Raw genomic sequence first — 21,219 nt, 5'->3', positions numbered from 1 at the left:
CAAATGAAAATTTCCTTTAAATGCTTCAAAGCCCTTGAAAGATAGTTTCTGCCCTGGGAAGCCCCTGAATGGGATACAGTGGGAAGAGCACAGCCTTTGGTGCCGGAGAGGCCTGGCTTAGAATCCGGGCTCTGCCACTGGTATACTGGCTGTGTGACCTTAGGCCAGTGACTGAACCTCTCTGTGCCTCGGTTTCCTCATCCTAGAAACAAGAGATATCACCTGTCTTGCAGGGCACATGCGAGATGGTTGGTGCACAGTAGGCCCTCGTTTAATGCTGGTTCCCACGTCTCCTGCCCCTGTGTCCACCTTCAGTTCTGCCTCTGGGACCACAGCTTCAGAGACTCCTCTCCCCACTCAGACTGCCGTCACGGCAGCTTCCCAGCTCCTGCCTAACAACAGCTCTTTATCGCATTAGGAGCACATCACAAAAAGCAGCGCTTTCCTCTTCTGGGTAATTAGAGGTAATTAGCATTGCCTTTGTGCTGCCCTCCTCTTTTCCTTGAAAATTCTTGCTGGAAGAGAGGTTGCTGGCAAAAGAGTCCTCGTGACTGCTGTTGCGAAGCACTGGCTGCCCCGTGCTCGGAGCAGAAACCTACAGGACCTTCTACAGGAGAATTTCCTTCTCCCTGCCGGGCTGACGTGGGCAGAGCCCTCTGAGCGTCATCCCAGCGTCAGCCACGGGGACACAAACGTGGTCTGCGGTGGCTCCTGATCTCAGGACAAGCCTGAGCAGGAGTGAGCCAGGGGCAGGCCCTGTCGCAGGCAGAGGGCATCTCTGGTGAATGGAGCAGACAAAGGCCAGGCTGCCTGCCCACCTTTCAGGCTCTCCTGTGTGAGGACTGGGTTGCAGCGGGTGGGGGTTTCTGCCACCCCGGGGGCCACGTCACGAGGTTTCTTGTGGGGGCAGAGACCCAGCCCAGAGTCTCTGGAGTCTTGATGTCCCAAAAGAACGCCAGCTGGCTTCTAGAGCTTAGCACAGGGCTTGGCACACAATAGACATTCAGGAATAATAACAACAATAGCCAGTGTGCCAGACACTGCTCTGCATGGTTTAGAGACCTTATGTCACTTGATCCCCATAGCTGTGCCATGAAGTAGGGATAATAACCCCATTGTACAGGTATAGAAACTGAGGCCGCAGGAAGGGACACTGCATGTGAGTGGCAGAGCCAGATGAACTAGGGAACCTACCTCAGAGCCTGGGCTCTTCACACTGTCTGCATTCACGCACCTCTGTGGCTTCCAGTCAGTGACCTCCAACTCTAGGCCAATAAGCCTGTGACGTGTATTATCTCGTTGAATCCTCACAGCCAGCCCACACGGTGTATGGTGTACATATCTTTATTAGCCCCATCTTACAGAGGAGGAAACTGAGGCCCAAGAGGTAAAGGAACCCCAGGGGGCCTTATAGGCTTGGGAATTGTTGACCAGGCAGAGACGGGTGGCAGCAGCTTTGGTTTGGGTAAGTCAAGGTGTCTTGCAAAGCAGGAAACCAGAAGCGCTGAGGCCCATTCATCCTGTGTGGATCTGGTTACCCTGAGCACCCACAGCGTACAGGGCTGTGTGCGGGGAGTAGAGGTGAGTTAGAGGTGTGCACCTCCTCAGGTCACACGGTCTGTCAGAACACAGACAGATGCGAGCAGATGAAGACGATGGTGTGTAGTGAGTGCCGTCGCAGGGGAGCCCCAGGAAGGGTCCGTAACCAGCGTGGGAAGGTCAGGGAGGCTTCACAGCACCAGGGACATCCAGCACATCCGGACAGGTGGCAGATTTCCGTCTAGACAGCCAGGGAGATGGTCTTGGGCTGAAATCTTTATCCAACATCAGCCACGCCAGAATGTTCCACTGCTCAGAAGGGATTCTTTTCCCATCCACCTCACTCCTGCTCTCCCATCCCTCTGGCTACCTGTACAATTGGAACTCTGCCAGCCAGTTCTGCCTCTGGGTCTTTGCAGAATGGCAGATCAGGGACTAGGCTTGGCTGAGACCTGGACCAACTTGTAGCCAAGAAGGTCCAGAGCTCTGCATTCGAGGGCAGCTGCACAGTGGAATTTCCATCTGGAATCAGCTGTAGCCAGTAGCCGTGAACACCTCCCTCCCTTCCTGTCCTGCCTGCCTCCACCCAGCCCGAGTACCAGCCCTTCACCAACATTAGAAAGGTATAGGGAGGTCATCCTTGTTTGTCCCTGTGGGTTTGGGTATAGGGAGGTCATCCTTGTTTGTCTAGGTTACTGCTGGCCCGAATTCAGATGTGATGGCTAGAGCTTCAGCAGCCGTTTTGGGTTCCTGAATGGATCTGCCTAGCTCACTCCCTACCTTCTATCCCTCCTTCCAAGAAAATTAAATTAAAAGGAACTCATATTTATGGAGCACCTACTGTGTACCAGGTGCTGTGCCTTGTGGTTTGTATTATTTCTTCCCACCAACCCCATGCGATGGGTATCACTCACCCTAATTGTGTAATGTCCCTATAAAAGTGTTTGGGGTCATATATGGAACAGAATAGTTCCCACAAAGTCCCAGGCCCTTGGAGCTCTCATCGCAGACATTCAAGGTATGACGTGTCATGATCCTCATTTTACAGACAGGGAAGCTGGGTCTCAGGACGTTGTACAGACTCACCCAGTTACTAGAAAGAGACAGAGCCAAGTCTGGAACCCCCGTGTCTCTGATTCCAAACTTAGGTTCTTTCTAGTGCCATGCAGCCACTAATGTCCACCCGCTATGGAAAGATGCTGCCCTACCTTGACCTCCACCCTGAACCCAGGGATCTGAAAAGCCTCTTCTGTGTGTATGCGTGTGTGTGTTTTCACTGAACACTCTTTAAAAGTGGTTGTAAAGAAAAGAACGAGAAGTAAGCAGGTAATGAGAAAATAACAAAACTGTACAGGGAATTGTCTTTTGTGTTCTTGCAAAGTCACTGGAATAACCCGGTGTGATTTGTGATTCGAATGGAAATGCAGGTGTTAGCACCCGAGCCTTTGTGTTGCTTCCTAAGCTCCCCAGCACAAGCCTCCCCCGTGCTTTCCTGTCTCCTTTTTAGACAAAAACCTTCCCCTTCAGCCTTGAAGGACTGTTCTGTCTTGTGCTTGCCTTTGGCACGAAAGCAGGCACCCTAGGCTGGATGGGGAGAGCGCAAGGCTCCATCTCAGGGAGGAGATTTGAGCGAAGCAGCCTCTGCTCTCAGCGTCTCAAGCACAGCACACGGCTGTGCTTTTCACGTGCTGTGTGTCGTTAAGCAAACCACCACCCCTCTCTGGGTTTCTCTTTTCTCATCTGTAAAATGAAAATGATTTCTAAAGTCTTCCCCACCACACACCTGATCTTCTATGAAGTGAACAGGGCTGGATTCAGACCCCAGCTCTGACACCTGGGTGACCTTGGGCAGGTCACTTTACCTCTCTGCCTCAATTTCTTCACCTCCAATTAGCAGCCAGTACCTGTCAAAGGAGTATATTCAATAAACTCATTTCCTACAATGTATTAAGGACCTACTGTGTGTCGACCATCGTCCATTTTCAGTTAGGCATCGGGCACTCCAATCACGCCCCTATTTTTCAGTCACTGATATGTGCCGACACAAAAATAGGGGAGTCTCTCTTCTCTCAAGAAGGGGGTGGGCACTTCTGAGTTCTTGACCCTTGTCTTAGTGAAGGTTCCATCCATAATAAAGGCCCAGATGAAGTGGCTTAAACACACAAGAGGTGATGCTGTCCCATAGGCAAAGGCTAGAAGAGGCAGTTCAGGGCTGGTGGCTCTATAGCTTTCAGGGGCCAAAATTCCCTGTCTTGCTATTCTGCCATCCTTAGTGAGCCAACTCATGGCTCATGGTGGCTGCCACAGCTCTGGCCATCCTGTCTGAATTCCAGCCAGCAGGAAAGAGGAAATAGGGGTAAAAGCGAAGCACTCCCCCTTTTAAAGAGAATTCCAAGGAGCACCGCATAACACTGCTGCTTCATCTCATTGGCCAGAACTCATCACCACAGTACACTTGGCAACAAGGGAGGCTGGAGAATGTACCCAGCTGTAAACTGGAGTTCTTATGACCAAGGGAAAGGGGGAGAGTGAATTGTAGAAAGTACCTGGCAATCTTTCTAGCCATAGTTCTATTTTAGATTTGGGGGCTTTGTCCTGGAGGAACGCTCTGATGTAACTACTCTTACTGTCCCCATTTTACAGCTGAGGCAAATGGAGGTCAGAGGCATACAGGGTCTTGTCCAAGGTCCCACAGCTGGTGATCCACAGAGCCCTTCCACTGTAACCTAAAGCTGCAGGCAGAGAACGGGAACTTCCACTCCAGCTGTAACAGGAGGATCTTTCCTGCCCCCAGAGGACCCAGATTCTGTAGAGAAGCTTCCTTCGTCTTTAGTTAAGAAATTTTAGAGCAGCTTTGAACCCAGAGGCTTCCCACCCACTCTGGACTTGAGAATCATTGAGGGTTGGAGTCATGGCATTGGTGACTGGTTGGTGAAGATGCGGAGGGAGAGGCCCAGGAGCCCTGGGGAGGACTGGGGTCTGCCCACCACCCGTGGTCCTCACTCACTGTCCTCCTGCAGGTCAGCGGCCACTTGGACTACGCCAAGCAGATGGACGTCATCCTGAAGGCCGTGGGCATCCACACCAAGCCAGGCTGGGACGAGAAGGGGCTCTTGCTGGCCCCAGGCAGCCTGCCCCAAGAGGAGCCTCGCCAGGCAGCAGCGCCCTCCTCATCGGATAAGACCACCAACCAGGATGGGCAAACCCAAGGTCCCACATCCCCCTTGGGAGACACCCCCAAAGCAGCCACATCTCTTGACCCCAGCCAAGCCCAAGTGCCAGTGAGACTGGACCAGTCTGAAGGGGCCTCTCTTCCTGCTGCTGCCAGCCCTGCTGAGAGCCCCCCTGTCTGCAGCCATGGCATGGGCCCCAACCCACTGGGCTGCCCCGACTGTGCCAGCGAGACACAGGGGTCCTGCCCAGGGCTGGACTGACCCCGGAAGAGTCATTCTCCCAGATTTCTATATGCAGTGCTCTCTTACCCCACTCCACCGGGTCCCTCACATGAGCTCTGGAGATGCAGAATTTCCACCACTGTCTTTCCTAAATTGAAGACATTGCTACTGGAAGGAGGGGGATTGTAAGAAGACACCGTCCCCTCCCCAAGGAAGCAAGGCTAGAGCTCTGCAGAGTCAACCAAGCACAGTGTAGAGCCCCAGGACTAGACCAGCCGTGGGCCTCCTGTGCTTCGGGTCAGAGCTGTAGGGTCTGGTTGCCCATCAGGTGGCTCAGGAGCTCTGTGGAGCCTGAGGCTCCCACCCAGCCACGCTCCCCAGCCTCAAGAGCCTGGTGTCTGCCGACCCATTCGCCCACAGGCACCACTGCCACACCTACAGAGCAGGTACAAGTGGGACAAGCAGCTTATTCTCTCTGCTCTTGGGAGATCCGATGAGATCTGCCACGTGCAACTGTACAGGCTGTGCACCACACAACTGCAGGGGCAGCATCATAAAGACGTGATGTGAAGGGCGCCCCCCAAAGTTATGCCACGTAGTGGCCCTGGATATAACTGTTACAGAACAATTACAGAACGTGGTGAAAAAATGCTGGATCAGCAGGCAGTGTGGACTGGGCCTGTGACGAGAATGAGTTAGGTGGGGATTTCCTACAGCAGAGACAGAGGTGTGATGATTCTAATAATAAATAATAATAACAGCTACCATTTATCAGGTATTTACTGTGTACAGGGTGCTTACCTGGATTGTCTCAGTTGACCCTCACAACAACCCTATGAGGTAGGTTCTATTATTATCTTCATTTTCACTTGCAGACCAGAGAGGTTAGGTAAGCTACCCAAGATCACACAGGTGGTCAGTCTCAAGCTCCAGTCAGTCGGCCTCTAGAGCCCAAGCTCTTAGCCACTGGATCTGCATCCCTGGAACCATCCCCTTTGGTCCTCCCACTGTCTCTGAATGAGCGGGCCAGAGATAATCCCCCCCCGCATCGTGCAGATGGGGAAACCAAGGCCCCGGCAGAGAAAATATTGACAAGCTCAGGGGAGGCAGCGAGGAGTGGGGAGAGGCAGGGGAATTAGAGTGTTGGAGCCAAATTGGTCCTCAGGGGTACGTGTATTTGTTTCAAAAAATATTTACAGAACTCCTACTGCTGTTAATCCAAACAGCTCATGTCACCCACGGAAAACTGAGGCCCCGAGAGAGGACATGACGTTGCTGAGGTCCCAAAGCAAACTCAGGGCAGAGTCTGGACCAGAACCCAGGACACCTGCACCCAGAGTCTCTTCCCACTTCACCAGCTGCTTCTACAGCCTGAGTGGCCCCTCAAGCGAATTCAGTTCACACCACGGTCACCGCCTCAGCTAGTGTTTATTGAGAGTCCACTGGGGCAGGCCTGGGGGTAGAGGGGGAGCCCCAGTAAGCACCAGAGCCCCTCTACAGCCTGCGGCATGGCCAGAATTGAGTCTACTCAGCACCAAGGAGAGCTCCAGGCCGCCAGTGGAGGCTCCTGGGAGTTTGGGTGGATGGAACTTGGAGGTGGGAAGCAGAGTAAGAAAAACCTCTGACTAAAAAGAAACCTAAAGTAGGTAAGCTTTGGGAACCAAGAGTTCCCCCGTCAGAAAAAAGCAGGCCCCTGTGCCAGGGTCCACCTGCCTGCCCGAGGGCACCAACCCACACCAGGGACAGCTCTACAACTCTGCTGACCCGATGGCCACCACTCCCACTGAGCCCTGGGAAGGCCAGAAGGAGGTGGTCAAGGGCTGGTTCTGTTCCCACCAGCTGGTTCCCTTCTAGGCCCAAGGAAGTCCAGGCTAGAGGAACACCATTCCTGGCGCTGAGCAGAAGCCACCAGCTCTCCCTTCGGCTCCAGGAGACGCAGTGCAGCCGCCTGGGAGCTGGGGTGGGGGCCCTACCCAGCTTCCAGAGCGAGCCAGGCTGTGAGATCTGGGCCGGGGCTGAAGACGAGGAGGAAGGTGGAAGAACAGTGGGAACAAAGAGCCCTTCCTGGCCCTCAGCCAGAGGCCAAGGGACTGGATGGCCAGGAGCTGTAACAGCAGGGACCACCAGCCGACCACCTGCCGAGTGCCGGGCATTCTGTGTGCAGTATCCTAACGCTGAAGACACCCTATGAAGCAGGCATCGTTACTCCCATTTTGCACGTGGAGTAATAGGCTCAGAGGGGTTAAGTAACTTGTACGAGGACTGGTAGGTGGTGAAGCAGAGGTTCACACGTAGGCTTGCCTGACTCCCAGGCTCAGATGCTTTGTGTGCGGGCAGGTGTATCCTGAGAACCTGACTGGTCCAAAAACGGTCTAGCAAACCATTCTCGGGGTTAAAGATCACCTGAACCAGCACATCTCAAACCATAATGTGCACAGGATCCACCTGCTGAACACCAGGTCGGGGTGGGGCACAGGTGTGCGTTTCTAACAGGCTCCCGGGAGCTGAGGCGGTGGCCCACGGACCACACTTGGAGGACCGAGGAATTTGGCCCAGCGCCAAGCTGCCTCTGCAGACAGAGGTGTCCCTCCCACGCAGTCTGACAGACACGTGCAAAGGAGATGGTTGTCTTCATCCTAATCTGGGCCAAGAGGTCCTTACCCCACTCCCTGGAGTCCCCCAGCCTTGCTCTACACACATCCACAAGTTACACTCAACAGTGGGGCATCCTGGAGAAAACTGTACCGAGCCAGCAACTAGCCCTCCAGGTAGGAGGCCTGGAGTGGGCACAGGGAGCTGGCTCCGTGCAGCCCCCTGGAGCTCAGCGGGCTCCCGGGAGACCTGGAGCATCCTGGTTTTAGCCAAGAGCTGGCCCAGGGCCTCAGGGACTTGGTCCCATCCGGTCCAGCTCTCCAAGCCTGCATCAGTTCCTCGGGGGACCAAGCGGATGCAGCTGTAGCTCAGGCTCCGCGGGATCAACGCTGAAGAAGCTAACTGCGGTAGTGGTCCCGGCAGGCGGCGGGGGGTCCCGGGTGGCCTCTCCAGGCAGCAGCAGCTGGGCCGTGAGCTGCAGGCCCGAGGAGCCCCCCGAGCCCGGGTCCGAGTCCGAGTCCGAGTTCGGCAGCAGGGGCAGTGGCAGCACGTGCTGCAGGCTCAGGCCCGGCCGTGGGCCGCTGTGAGAGGTACGCACGGAGGGCGAGGCAAGACTGGGCTGGCGCTCCCGGGGGCAGTGGGGACACGGCAGGAACCTGCCCAGGGCCCGCTTGAAGTCCCGCATGAAGAGCGGGTAGATGATGGGGTTCATGGTGCTGTTGCAGTAACCCAGCCATGTGAGGACATCAAAGAGCCCCGGGGAGATGCAGTCGCACACGGCCTGGAGGGATGGGGCACGTCATGCCTGGTCCTGGAGGAGGGACGCAGGCCACCCCGCCCAGCACGGATGGGACAGACACATAAACACATGGAGAGGCAGCCCGCCCTCCTCCCTCCCCGGGTCTGGGCAGGGGTAGGGCTCAGGGCCTCCCCAACCAGGCGTGGACTCACCTGCCCCTTGTGGTAGCATTACCTGGGCTATGTTGACCACAAAGAAGGGCAGCCAGGTCACAAAGAACATGCCCAGCAGGACGCCCAGTGTCAGGCTGGCCTTCAAGGCCTTCCTGCTGTGCTTGGTGGCTAGACGCCTGCTGTCAGCCGACTCCACCCCGGGGCACGGGGTCCTGGGCACCTGAGGAAAGGAAAGCCACGTGATTTAGTGAAGAATGCGCCCCAGTCTGACCCTATTCCCAGCCACAGACTGAGCCTTACTCCTAATTCTAGACTGAGCCCTAGTACCAGTATTAAACTGAGCCCTGACCCTTGAATGAGCTCCAATTGCAGTCCTAGCTGAGGCCTGACCCTGACTCCCGACCGAACCTTGATCTTGGCTTCAGACTGAGCCCTGACATCAGCAGTAAGCTAAGCCCTACTCATGGCCCTGAGCCCCTGATGCCTACCGTAGGTTGAGCCCTACATAAACAAGATCTCAAACTGAGCCTCAACCCCGGACCAGACTGAGCCCAATTTCAGCACCAGACTGAGCCCTGATTCCAGAAATAGATGGAGCCTTGGTCCTGGTCCTGCACCAAGCTATGACCCTGACCCAGCGCTTCACGAGGAGCTCTAGAAAGTACAGTGAGATTTCCTAGGTGCTGGGGCTCATGGTCATGTGTGTTGGCCAGTGTCAAATGTTGTCCTTTGCAAGGCGTGTGGGTCTTCCGAACTGTTGGATTTGTGTTTGGGGCAGTGTTGTCCTGCACTGCACTTTGGCACTACAAGAATTAGCCACAATTGAACAGTACTTGACAAAAGAGGACAGTTGCTGTCCAGGGCTTGGCAATCTCTTTGCCTATGGATTCTCTTCGTATGTTGGAGTGATGGTTTTGTCTGCACCACTACTCCCAGACTCCACAAAATAAAGTGCATTTTTGAAAATATGTGCCCAAAACAAACGTGTACAATTAAATCTGTATAAATTACTAGGGATGCAAGCAACCTTGGCATTTTACACGCAGATTTCACTGTGGAGTGACAGACATCTCCATTCGCACACGTGGACTCCGTGAGCGGGAACCAGGGGAGAGGAGGAGGAAGAAGCTAGGAGCTGCTCCATGGGGAACACGGCACGAGGGGTTAGAATGTGACTTTACAAGTGGGAGCGCAGGCGTCCCAAAACGTTCAAAAGGCTCTCTGATCCCAGATGACCCATTAGCCCAGAGGTTCTCTTAATTTTTTCAACTTTGTGAGTCCATTGAGATGCTAATGAAATCTACAAAACCACTCCTCAGAAAACAAAAGGCTTATAAAATTTTATAAATACACACACACACACACAGAAAAAAGTTCCCCCATGTCCAGAGGGTTCAGAGACCACTGTGAAGTCCATCCATGAAACCCCTAGGGGTCCATGAAAGCTGGAATGTGAAGCCCTCCTCTGAACCATGTATTGTAATCAATTTGGATTTTCATATATCAGCTTTCCACAAGGCAAGAGCCACCTGTATTGACAAGTTTTAAGTAAATACTGGTATGCAGAGGTGCGCACAACTTATTGAATTACGAAGGGGCATGTGGGCTGCCTGGGAATATACCTGGGCTTTGAAAGCCAGGGGTTTTCCCCCCAACATTTCCTAAACTGCATGAGAGCCCAGCTTAGCTCTTGAGGCAACCAAAGATAGTTTGGGTATGGGAAGATGAAAGAGAAGGAGGCAGGAAGGGAACCAGATTCCCAGGCGAAAATGGGGTGGAGGAGGCAAAGGCAAGTTGTGTCAGCCCTTCGAGCACCAAAGCCGAACCCCCTACCCCGTCCCCCTCCCAGCCCTTTTTCTCTCCCCGCCTCCTCAGGGTAGCCAGGCTTGGTTACTGTCCATGGTGCTGAAAACCCAGCTGCGTCCCTACAATATCTTTCTATAGGGTCTGGAATGGCAGTGGCAGGAGAGGGGAGACAGGCACACTGCAACTCCCACCCTTCGATGTGTTTCTCCAAGTGAAATCTGGTTAGACAAATATCAAAGACACCCAGAGCAGCCTAAAAGAGGCCCTTGAGTTCTCCCCTCTGTCTTGGTGGGGCAGCATTGTGCAGAGGCAAGAGCTTGTTTTAAGACAAGTGATCTGGCTTCAAACCATGCCTCTACCACTTACTCGCCCTGTGATCTTGACAGTCTCTGCTTCCACATGTGTAAAATGGGAGAAAATACTCACCTTACGGAGTTGCTTTGAACCTGTGGATATACATGCACGCACAGTGCCTGACACAGAGTAAGTGTAAATACATAGCAGCCCTGATGTCGATTCAGCAGTATACGAGGTTGGGGGAGTTTTTAGCACCTTCAGGAGCCCTGTTTTTCTGCCAGCAGCTCGAGCTTTCCAAAGCAGCACAGATGTCAGGACAAATGCTCTGAGCCACTATGCTATAGCAAGGAAGAAAAAGAGGATCTGCTTTTCTCTCTCCTTCTCATTTTCTCTTCTCCAGAGTGAACTCTATATGGCTCCCGTGGGCCAACCTGTTCAACCTGGAGGGAGAGGCTCCTGCTTCCCCAAAAGAATCTCCTAGGATCTGCCGTGACTTTGAATTGCTGCCACCAGTGGGGACAGACATATGGGGAAGAGGGAGACACCGTCTCCAGAAAGCCCTAGCCACACGGGTACCCCCTGGCCCCTGGAGACCTGGGGAGGGGGCAAAAGACAGCTGTGATCTTGCTAGAGCTCTAGGGCACTAGGGTACCAAGGTACTCAGGGAGACATTTTGGGGGCAGTCATCAGGGGAGGATGATCCCGAAGGACTAACCATGGTCTGAGAGTCCCTCTCTCGTCTTCCTAGGAACAAACCTGTACTTCTCTTTCTCCTCTTCTCCCCGAAAAGTTGGCCCAAGAACACAAGCAAGAGGGAAGAGAGAAGGAATTGAGGCTCAGAGATGGTGGGGGAACCTTCCCAAGGTCACATTACGCCAGTACAAAGCCTCAAACAAAAGTACCAGTGACCCCAAATGATCATCTCCACTTACTGAGCACTTACTATGCATCAGCAGTTGATGTTCATTCTGCCACTGAGTCTTTATGGGAGGAAGGTATTATAATCTCCATCTTGCAGATGAGGTTCAGAGAGGCAAAATAACTTTCCAGGAGTCACACAGCAGACAAGTGCTGAGTTAGGGAATCAAAGTCATCTCTGGCTCCAGAAACTGCACTTCACCAGGCCGTTTCCATTTTGGAGGATGGCACCCCCAAGTAAAACCCCACCACCGTCACTGAGAGTCCCTCATGGAGCAGAAGCCAATGGCAACCGCCAGGCCACGCTCTGGGTTCTGGCTGATGCCAGCCTCACCCTTCCCACTTCTCTCTGCCCTGTAGCCACCTCATGGCCCCGTGGCACGTTCTGTTGTTTGCATGTCCCTTATACATGTCTGTGGCATTTGTCACTGTCAGAGGGCAGCTACTGGAGGACAATTTGGCAGTGCCCTTCCAGGAGGCAAGTCCGCTTACAGGTCCTTATGTCCATAAAAACCCATACCTGTGTCTCTACACTTGGCTTGGACAAGAGTGTGTACCACAGCACCATTCGTGATAGGAAAAAAATTGGAAACAGCCCAAAAGTCCATCAAAAGGTGAGTGGTTAAATAAACCCCGGTACATTACCACTATAGAATGCAACACAGATGTTTGAAAGAATGAATTGATCAAATGGAAGGATCTCCATGACACATTATCAAGTGATAACGGCAAGTTGTACAAACAAGAGATACAGCATGATTCCCTTTGTTTAAAAAAATACACAAAGCAAAGCACTAAGTTTCTTTAGGTACATAAACAAATATGGAAAAAGAACTGGAAAGACATTGAGAGACGTAGGAGTGGGAGGTGATTGGATGAGGTCAGAGAGGTCTTTTATTTTATCGTTATTGACGAATTTTCATTTTAAAGTGTACTTACGTATTCCCTCGTGTAATTTCAAATGTGTACGATCAACTAATCATAGTGTGAGGGTAATAGGATAGACCCTGGAGCCAGACTGCCTGGTTTAAATCATGGCTCTGTTACAAACTAGCTGAGTGAACTTAAGCAAGGTACTTTACCTCTCTATGCCTCAGCTTTCTCATCTGTAAAATGGCAATTACAATGGCATCTACCTCGTAGGGTTGTAGTAAGGGTTAAATAAGATAATAGCAAGTTACTCGAACAGTGCCTGGCACACAGTAAGTACCATGTGATTGTTACCTTGTTGTCGTTTATCGTTATTTGTGTTCACCTCGGCTCCTTCATAATGGTGATGAGGCTGCTGATGGCAGCGAGGGTGATTTTTCCCCCTAGAAAATCTCAAAGGGGTGAGCTCCCCCAGAACCGTGCATTTTTACCATCAAGAGGAAAGGATAGGAATTAACGTTTGTCAAGCACCTACTATGTGCCAGGTTTATATATATCATCTCATTGATTCTTCAAACAGCCTCAAATGATAAATAGCATTACCCCTGAGATAGACGGAGGTGAGTGACTCATCCAAAGTCATCCAGCTGCGACGGGAAAGAGGCAGGATTTGAACCCGTGCTCAGCCAGACACGCAAGCTCCTGTGCCCTGCCCCAGCTGCACCAGGCAACCTCGTTCTGAGCAGCAGCAAAGGCTGTCATGCTCGGCTCTGCTCCTCTGCTCCTCTGCCTCCCACTCAGCCCCCTCCTCCCCCTCCAAGATATTTCTGTGATCACAGCCTCCTCTGAGGAGGAAGCAGAGATGGAAGGGAAGATGGATCACTAGGACAGAATGATGCACAGCTGGGGGATGGAGGGTGAAAAAGCTGGGGGAGGAGAAAAAGGAGGAGAAATTGAGGGAGAGAAGGAAGATATGGGGTGCAGAAGGAAGGGATGGGTGAGCTAGAACGGAGGGAGGGGGGATAGAGAAGGGGAAAAGATGCGGTGCAGAGGAAGAGGATAGGGAAAGGGTTTTGACCACAGAGACACAGGAATTCTGGCAGAGAGAGAAAGAGACTAAGAACGTAGGAACTCCCAGCTCAGCCTCCCACTGCTGCTCCCCAGCAAGCTGAGCACCCACACTGGTCCCTCTGGAATCCCCCGAGGATGCGTCCCATCCCCACATGGGCACCCACCTTTCACACACACACACACACACACACACACACTCCTGCCCTGGAGGCATCTCACTCTGGCACCACCACCACCTCTCACACCCTTCTCTCCAGCCCCAGCCCATATGCCCTGCCTGGCCTCTAAGCAGAACTCTTTCTTATAGCCCCTGGGGCTGGGAAGACCTGTCTGAAACCGCTGAGCCAACCAGTGGCTTTTTAAAAGGCCATTCACATCAATAGGCAGATGTGGTGGACAGAGGCATAGAAAGATGCTCCAGCCAGCTCAGCTCCCTTGTCGGAAACCCCTGAAGAGCCAGGACTCCAGGGACTGGTGCCCAGCCCCCTTCCCTCTGTGGGGAAGGTAGAGGCTGGATCGGAGAAGGAGCTAAGGGTTCAGTGGGGCTGGAAAGAGGAGGAAAGGGGCCTAACACACCCCCAAGTTCTGTTCATTCTCATTAGTTCCTTTAGGTCCAGGCACTGAGAACGCCTCCGTCCCCAGGCTGGATGCTGCTGGACTCTGGGGCAGGCCAGCTTGGGAGGGGGAAGTGGGTCACAATCCAGGAGGCCAGAGTAGAGGCAGCATCCCAGAAGCAAATTCCCCAAATGCAGGCAATTCTCCAGGCAACAAGGAAAAATTGCCCTACAGAAGGCTTACTTAGGATCTGAGTGGGTTTGGAAGCAACGGCAATGGGAGAGTCTGACACTGTCTCATTCAAATAAAGAGAAAAGGCTTTCCAGAAAGTAGGAAGAATTTGCACAAACACGTTGCTGGCTTGAGAGGCTGCGGGTCATTCTGCCACAGCTAAATGACCCATGAAGACTCCTCCCAACCTTTGGTTTCGTGACTTCCTTGCTTCAGTTTGCAAACGTATGCACAGGGAGTAATAGACCCTGAATGTTTACTGGCGGAGGCACCCTTCTTCTAAGCTCCAGAACCCTCATCATGATAGGGTTTCGTGATCAGTGTCTCTCTCTCCAGCTAGAAAGTAGATTCCAACAGGGCAGGATCTTCTCAGACCCACTCATCCCTGCAACCACAGCACAAGGGAGGTACTCAACACAGCAACACAGTACCAAGGAAGTGAATCAATCAATGTACTAAAAAGTGCAGGATTCATCAGCTACAAGAACTGCTTCTAACAGTGGGAGAACAGGGAGAGATGTGAGTTGGGATTGAACCCCTGGCTCTGTGGAGCACTGTTGTGCATTTCATTTCTCTCATCACTGTGCACTGACCACTCACGACACGCCAGGCACTGTTCTAGGTTCTGGGAATATAGCAATCGAGATAAGTCCTCACCCTCATAGAACTTACATTCCAGTAGGAGGAAATAAACAGTCAAACAGTAAGTGGGAAAGTATATAATATGTCAGGCGGTGGTATTTGTTGCTGAGAATAACTTAGGAAATTAGGACTGGGTGGGATCTGGACAAGTATGGCCGTTACTACTCTTGACGAAGTGATTAGGGAAGACAGCCAAGCAGAGGACAGAAGAAAGTGATGGAAGCTAGGGGGAGAACCATGCGGAGATGTGAGGAAACGGCACTTCAGGCAGGGGGAGCAGCAAGTGCAAAGGTCCTGAGGCAGAAGTGTGCTTGGTCTGCTCAAGGAATAACAAGGGGGCCAGGGGAACTGAAATAGAAGGAGTGTGGAGGGTGGTGGAAGGAAAGGAGGCCAGAGAAGGAGCAGAGGAATGACATAACAGGGCCTGCATTTTTTTTTTTTGGCCATGCCTCACAGCTTGCGGTAGAAGTGCCAAGTCCTAACCGCTGGACCGCCAGGGAATTCCCAGGACCTGCATTTTAAAGGGATCGTTGTGGCTGCTGTGTAAGATCAAAAGGGAGCAAGGATGGGCTTAGGAAGCCAGTGGGTGATCACTGCAATAACCCAGGCATCAGAAGCCCAGGGGACCAAGGGAGGCAACCGAGACATGAGAAGTGTCTTGAAAGCAGAAAGCATGCTGGGTGTGCAGTGTGAGAAAAAGAGAGGCATCCAGGCTGCCTCCAAGGTCCCTGGCCTGAGCAACTCATATTAGTTAGTCGACATGAGGAAGATAAGGGAGAGACTATGTCTGGAGCCTGGAAAATCCGGAGTTCTGTTGCGGGCAGTGGTAAGTAAGTGGCCCAGGCTGGAAGTCATCAGTGGGGAGGTGGCACTTCTGGTCATGGCACGAGACCAGCTCACTGAGTGAATGTGGGAAAAGAGCAAGGAGGTCAGAGGACTGAGGCCGGGGGATGCCTCGGATGGTGGAGAAGCAGGAGGACCCAGTAGAGGAGACTGAGAAGGCACAGCCGGTGGCGTGGAGGGTCTCACACCGGGTGGCGTCCCTGAGGTCAATGTTTTAAGAGCATGTCACTGCCCACAGGCAGCACGACACTCAGATCCAGGCGTTGGCATCAGCCAGACCTGAGCTGGAACCTCACTAACCAGCTGTGCAACCCTGGGCGTCACCGGTCCTCGGTTTCCCCAGATGTCAAACAGGGATGATGATTACTTGCCCCGTTGGGTGTTCGGGGGATTCACTTAGCTCAGTGCCCGGCAGGTAGAGAGAGCGCTCAAAGGCTGTGGAGCTGCAGCTGTTAGCATTCGGGGGACACCTGCCCAGGTGCTGAGGCCGCAGTCTCAGGTACAATCCTGGCCAGTTAGCTTCATGGAAAGAAAATCTATGCATCACAGACACTGCTAGAACCGAGAATCCAGACCGAGGCTGGCCAACTTCTCACCTCCTTAGTCACTGGGGCAGAGCTCCCCAGAGTGTGAGAATTGGAGATACCCTTGAGTAGTAAATGGACACCCTATAAAATAACTGAGTCACAGAGTGGGAACATAGGCCTTTACAGTTCCCTCCCAGCTCTTCCGGTTACATCAAGAGAAAGTCTCGTGTCAATGGTACTGTGTCTTTAACATCCCTCCAACGTCTAACAAAGAGAAAGCCGGCCTCAGGCTCAGCATCTCCAGCCACATCCAAGCTGGGCTTTAGTAACCTCAATGGCCAGGATACTGACTGTCCGTTTCGGGAAGAGAAAAGAAGTTTTCTTTCTAAATAAGTTCATGGAAGTAAGAAGATAAATGAGATGTCTCCAGGGAAATGCAAAGTACATACGGATGCAGAGCCTTGAGGCATGTGTGAGGGTGGGTGGAGGGGTAGCAAGGCAGATACCACAAGGCAGTTCTCCAACGCCTGACGTCTGGGAAACGCTCCTTTACAGGAACCCAGGGAGAGAGATGGATGGCCCAGGGCAGCTGCCCTACAGCTGCAGAACCGAGTCAGGGTCACAGCCACCTGGTGAGACTCAAGAACATTCTCCAGTGAGCACAGATGGGAGAGAGAGCAGGGCCGCAGCCAGGACCTCCTGTCCACCCAAGACCCTGTCCTCCTACTCGATGGGCCTCACTGCTGGGATGACACGGCTAAGCCGCTCTGCGGGGGCTGCCGACCAGGGTGTTGGCCTCTCAGCCCCCATCTATCCAGTGACCCCCCCGCCCAAGGTAGCTCCCATCCTGCAGGCACCTCCTCCACCTGAGGCTACACCAAGATGACACTGGAGAGCCCATCTGGGATCTTCTTGGGGGCCTGTGACCTAATTCTCTAGGGCTCAGGCCTGATCAGTCTAAAGTCCCATCCCTTGGCGTGAGCAATAAGACTCGGGTACCGCGTGACCCACTCCACTCTAGGCACTGCAGATCTTGAGCAAAGAGCGCCGACCCCATTCACAGGTAACCAGTGAGCACCTACTACGCACAGTGGAGATCAAAACTCACTCAGATACACCCAGCCCTCGTGGGAGCTTACACTCCAGTGGGGGAGACAGTGAACAGATCAACAAATAAACTGGGCATCGGGATCAAGAATAAAAGGGTGGGGGAGGGCAGGGAGGTCTGCAGACAGTGTGGTCAGGGAGGGCCTCTGGGAAGGGGTGACCTGTGAGCTGAAGAAGAGTCTCAGTCAGGCAAGGGCGGCTCCAGGGGAAGAACATTCCAGGCAGAGGGCACAGCCAGTGCAAAGACCTGGGCACAGAGTCAGTCTGGTGCCTACCAGGAGTGTCAGTAGGTCCACAGGACTGCTGCAGAGAAAGGGGCAGGGAGGGGAAGAGGTGCAGCTGGGGAGGTGGTCAGGACCGGATCCCGAGGCCAGATCCTGACACAGGTCTCCCCTTTATCTTGAGAGCAATGGGGAGCCACTGAAGGGTTTGTAGCAAGGGGGTGAGGTGATCACGCTTCTGCTTTTCTTTGTGCAGAAAATGGATAGGAGGGGGTCTGGCGTGGAGGCAGGGGGAGCCAGCAGGAGACTATCAAAGGCTCCCAGGTAAGAAGCAATGGTGGCTTGGATCGGGAAGGTGGCATTGGAGGTGACACATGTTTAGAGGCAGCACCAACAGGCCTTGCAGATGAATCCCATGAGCATGAGGGAGAGAAATTGTTCCTAAGTTTCTGGCGTGCGATGCCATGATGGTGCCATTTGCCACGATGGGGACGACGGGGGGACGAGCAGGTGGGGAGAGTTGGGACCCCCTGAATTCCCTGTTGCACATGTTACCTTCGAGAAGACTGCCCCACATCCTGGAGCGTCTGTGGACAGCTGGACATTGAGTCTGGAGTTCAGAAGGAAGGTGGGAACTGGGAATGACCAATCGGAGGTCGTCAGCAATTGTATATTACGTGGCGGATGCCTAGTGGGCACCCAATGGCTGCTGATTCTTCTCCATCCCACAAGCCCGGGTCTCCCTGCGCGCCCCGGGTACCTGCAGCGTCTCCAAGGCCTGGACGGCCATGCCGGTGGTGAGGGAGGCCACCTGCACGGCCTGCTTGCGGGCGGCCAGCAGGATCCTGCAGTAGGTGAAGCAGATGGCGCCCGAGGGCAGGAAGAAGGTGAGGCCCGACGCCACCAGGACGAAGGGCAGGCTGGCCAGCAGGCGGCACTGCCCCGGGGCGGGCGCCCGCGCGCGGCCCAACTCGTGCCATCCCAGCAGCAGGGGCAGGAAGGAGGCGAGCGCGGCCAGGCCCCAGGCGCTCAGGACCAGCGCCAGAGCGCGCGGGGGCGTCATGCGCAGCTTGTAGCGCAGCGGCGAGAGGATGAGCAGGTAGCGGTCCAGGCTGATCAGACAGAGGTTGAGGATGGAGGCGCTGCAGCACATCACGTCGAAGGCGGCCCAGAGCAGGCAGAGGCCCCGCGCCAGCACCCAGCGCCCGTACAACGCATTCAGCATGGCCGGCGGCATCACCACCAGCCCCACCATCAGGTCCGACGTAAAGAGCGACACCAGGAAGAAGTTGGACGTGTTGCGCAGCGTGGGCTGCGTGCAGATAAGCGCGATGAGCAGCGAGTTGGCCGCCGCCGTCAGCGTGATGACCACACACAGCGCGGCCGCCACCCAGCCGCTGCCCCCCGGCTCCGATGGCGGCCCCGACTCCCAGTCCAGGGTGCTGTTGTTGGCGGGGCCCTGCTCTGGGACCATGAGGGCGGAGGGCGAGGACGTGAGGCCCGAAAGGGGTCCGGAGGACTAGGTAGGGTGGGCGGGAAGACGGAGAGAGGGACCTGCAGGTGCAGAGGCTGGATGGGCGTAGTCGGTGAGAACAGACCACCCCCCGGGGCCGCAGGTGGGAAGGTATGAATGGGGCTCTGGGTCAAGGGGCAGCAACCCGAGGAGGATGGAGAGGGGGCCTTTGGGCGTCCTCGGGTGTGATGTAGGGACACCTGGAGCAAACCGGTAAGAAGTCTGGGAGGAGGCACCTGATGAGCTGAGCCCTCCAGAAGGAGAGGGCCGAAAGTCAGGAGGACCGGGACGCTGACTCTGGGAGCGTTTGGCCGGGTGGGAGCAGAGCCCCTAGAGGGGACGGGCGGTAAGATGGGTCGAGAGCAGGGACCCAGGGAGGTGGGAACCCAGGGCGAGTGGGCGCTATCCAGGCCGCCCCGCGGCAGGTGGGCGTAGTGGGGGTGAGCCAGGTGGGGAGCCGTGGTGCTGGGGGTTGCAGGGTAGGGGGTTCCACGCGCCAGAGCAAAGCCCCTGGCGGGGAAGGCAGGTCTCAGAGCCAGCGCAGAGGCACCCCGGGCTCGGGCGGACACGGTCCCCGCAGCGAGAGGGAGGATGCCGGGCCGGCCCGCAGGGAGAGAGAAGGAGCCGCGGACGCGCCTCCGCCCCTTCTCCGCCCGGCCGCGGGTCGCCGGCCCCGCTCCCTCCCGCGCTCGGTACCTGGGGCGCTGAGCGCTGCTCCGCCGCCGGCGACTGCGGCAGGAGCCTCGGGGCCAGGAAAGGAAAAAGCGGCCGCGGGCCGGGCAGGCGCCCAGGGACCGGGAGCCTCCGCGAGGGGCCGGCGCGCACGGAAGAGCGGTGGCTGCTTCCAGGAGCGCGCTGTCCCCGCGCCGCGGAGCCTGCGCCCAGCCCCGCGGTGGGCGGGGAGAGCCGAGCCCAGGACTAGCAGGCGGGCGGGGTTCCTGGTACCCCCAGGTTTGCAGAGGGATGACCCGAGCACTCCGGCTGCGCCAGGTCGCCTCCCAGCTCTAGCAGCCTCCACCCCCCGCATGCCCCTCCCCACCCACACGGGGCGCAGGAGGATCTCAGAGGAGGAGGCTGTGGCCCGCCTTCACCCAGGGCTGCTCCCCATTGTGGGGCTGCCTACCCGCTACCAGGGGGAGCCCGCTGGGAGGTATTGGGCAGATCGCTTGACATATATGTAAACATATATAATACTACACACACGTACATATCTATTGTATATAATATGCCATAGCCTATATAATACTTCCTTCAAACCTTTAAACAGATGGCTACCTCCCCCTCACAATCCTTCCGAGCAGAAACCATCCTGCCCCCTGACAGCTCCAGGTGCTAAGGATGAAGACCCCGAGGTGTTGGCACTCCCAGTCTACCCAAGAGTGGGAACAGATTGGGGAATCCCCTGGCCAGGTGGGGTGGAGTCACTGCAGGTAGAGGGGTGGGGCGGGGCACACCCTGTGCAACGCTGCTGTGTATTCCACCCACCCCCAACCAGAACTAAGAAGGGTCTCTACCTGACATGTCACAGTTTGATATCGTGGATTCAACAAACATTTATACTGAGCACCTACGAGGTGTCAGGCACTGTTTTGCCCAATCTGGACACTACAGTAACCAAAACAAAGATCCAACTTCATTGAACTTACAGTCTATAGGAAGGAGACATACAATAATAAGCATAAGAAACGTTTAAAGTAGTCATAGAGTGATAATTGCTATAGAAAAAAAGGAAATGGAGAGGAATGTAAAGGGAATCTAGGGTAGAACGGGGTCTTTTCCCCTCCACAGGAGCAGGAAAATATTACCTCCCATGTTTAAGGTTCCTGCTGTATTCCAGGAACTTTATTATACTATTCCTACCAATACAATAATGCTAAGAGGTAGGTGTTAAACTGGGGCTCAGAGAGGCCAAGGGCCTCACTCAAGGTCACCAGCAGCTAGTGATCAAGTGGAACTGAAACTCGGGTCTGCCCAATGACGTCCAAGGCAGAGAATCTTCAAGACCCTGCACACCCCCATGCTCCCCCCAAACCACTATTTGGCACCCAGAATCCCAGCCCTGCCTGCAGATGGGTCTGTGCAGCAGGAGGAGGACTGTTCTCCCTCCCAACGCCACCTGCACCACTGTGACAATTTCTGTCGTGCCTCAAGGAACAGGATACCAAGCACTGGGCAGAGAA

General features: G+C 54.6%; 2 protein-coding genes across 2 annotated transcripts in view; one reads left to right on the top strand and one right to left on the bottom strand.

Moving 5' to 3' along the window:
- The window catches only part of TMCO4 (transmembrane and coiled-coil domains 4), a 75,791-nt gene extending 70,818 nt beyond the window's left edge, over positions 1 to 4,973 (top strand). Inside the window, exon 13 of the mRNA XM_065873985.1 lies at positions 4,560 to 4,973. Coding sequence (XP_065730057.1) covers positions 4,560 to 4,973 — 414 coding nt within the window. The remainder of the gene's footprint in view (positions 1 to 4,559) is intronic.
- A 2,884-nt stretch (positions 4,974 to 7,857) lies between these two features.
- Positions 7,858 to 19,000, bottom strand: HTR6 (5-hydroxytryptamine receptor 6). Its single transcript, XM_065894267.1, has 3 exons — positions 18,287 to 19,000; positions 8,500 to 8,658; positions 7,858 to 8,307 (listed from the first exon to the last, which is right to left on the bottom strand). Exons 1-3 carry the CDS (start codon positions 18,998 to 19,000, stop codon positions 7,858 to 7,860), a joined length of 1,323 nt encoding a protein of 440 aa, XP_065750339.1.
- Positions 19,001 to 21,219: the final 2,219 nt, after the last annotated feature.

This window comes from Phocoena phocoena, chromosome 1 (genome assembly GCF_963924675.1).
Source record: "Phocoena phocoena chromosome 1, mPhoPho1.1, whole genome shotgun sequence".
Classification (NCBI taxonomy): Eukaryota; Metazoa; Chordata; class Mammalia; order Artiodactyla; family Phocoenidae; genus Phocoena; species Phocoena phocoena.
The sequence above is the reverse complement of the archived record's forward strand: the minus strand, read 5'-3'. Positions and strand labels throughout refer to the sequence as shown.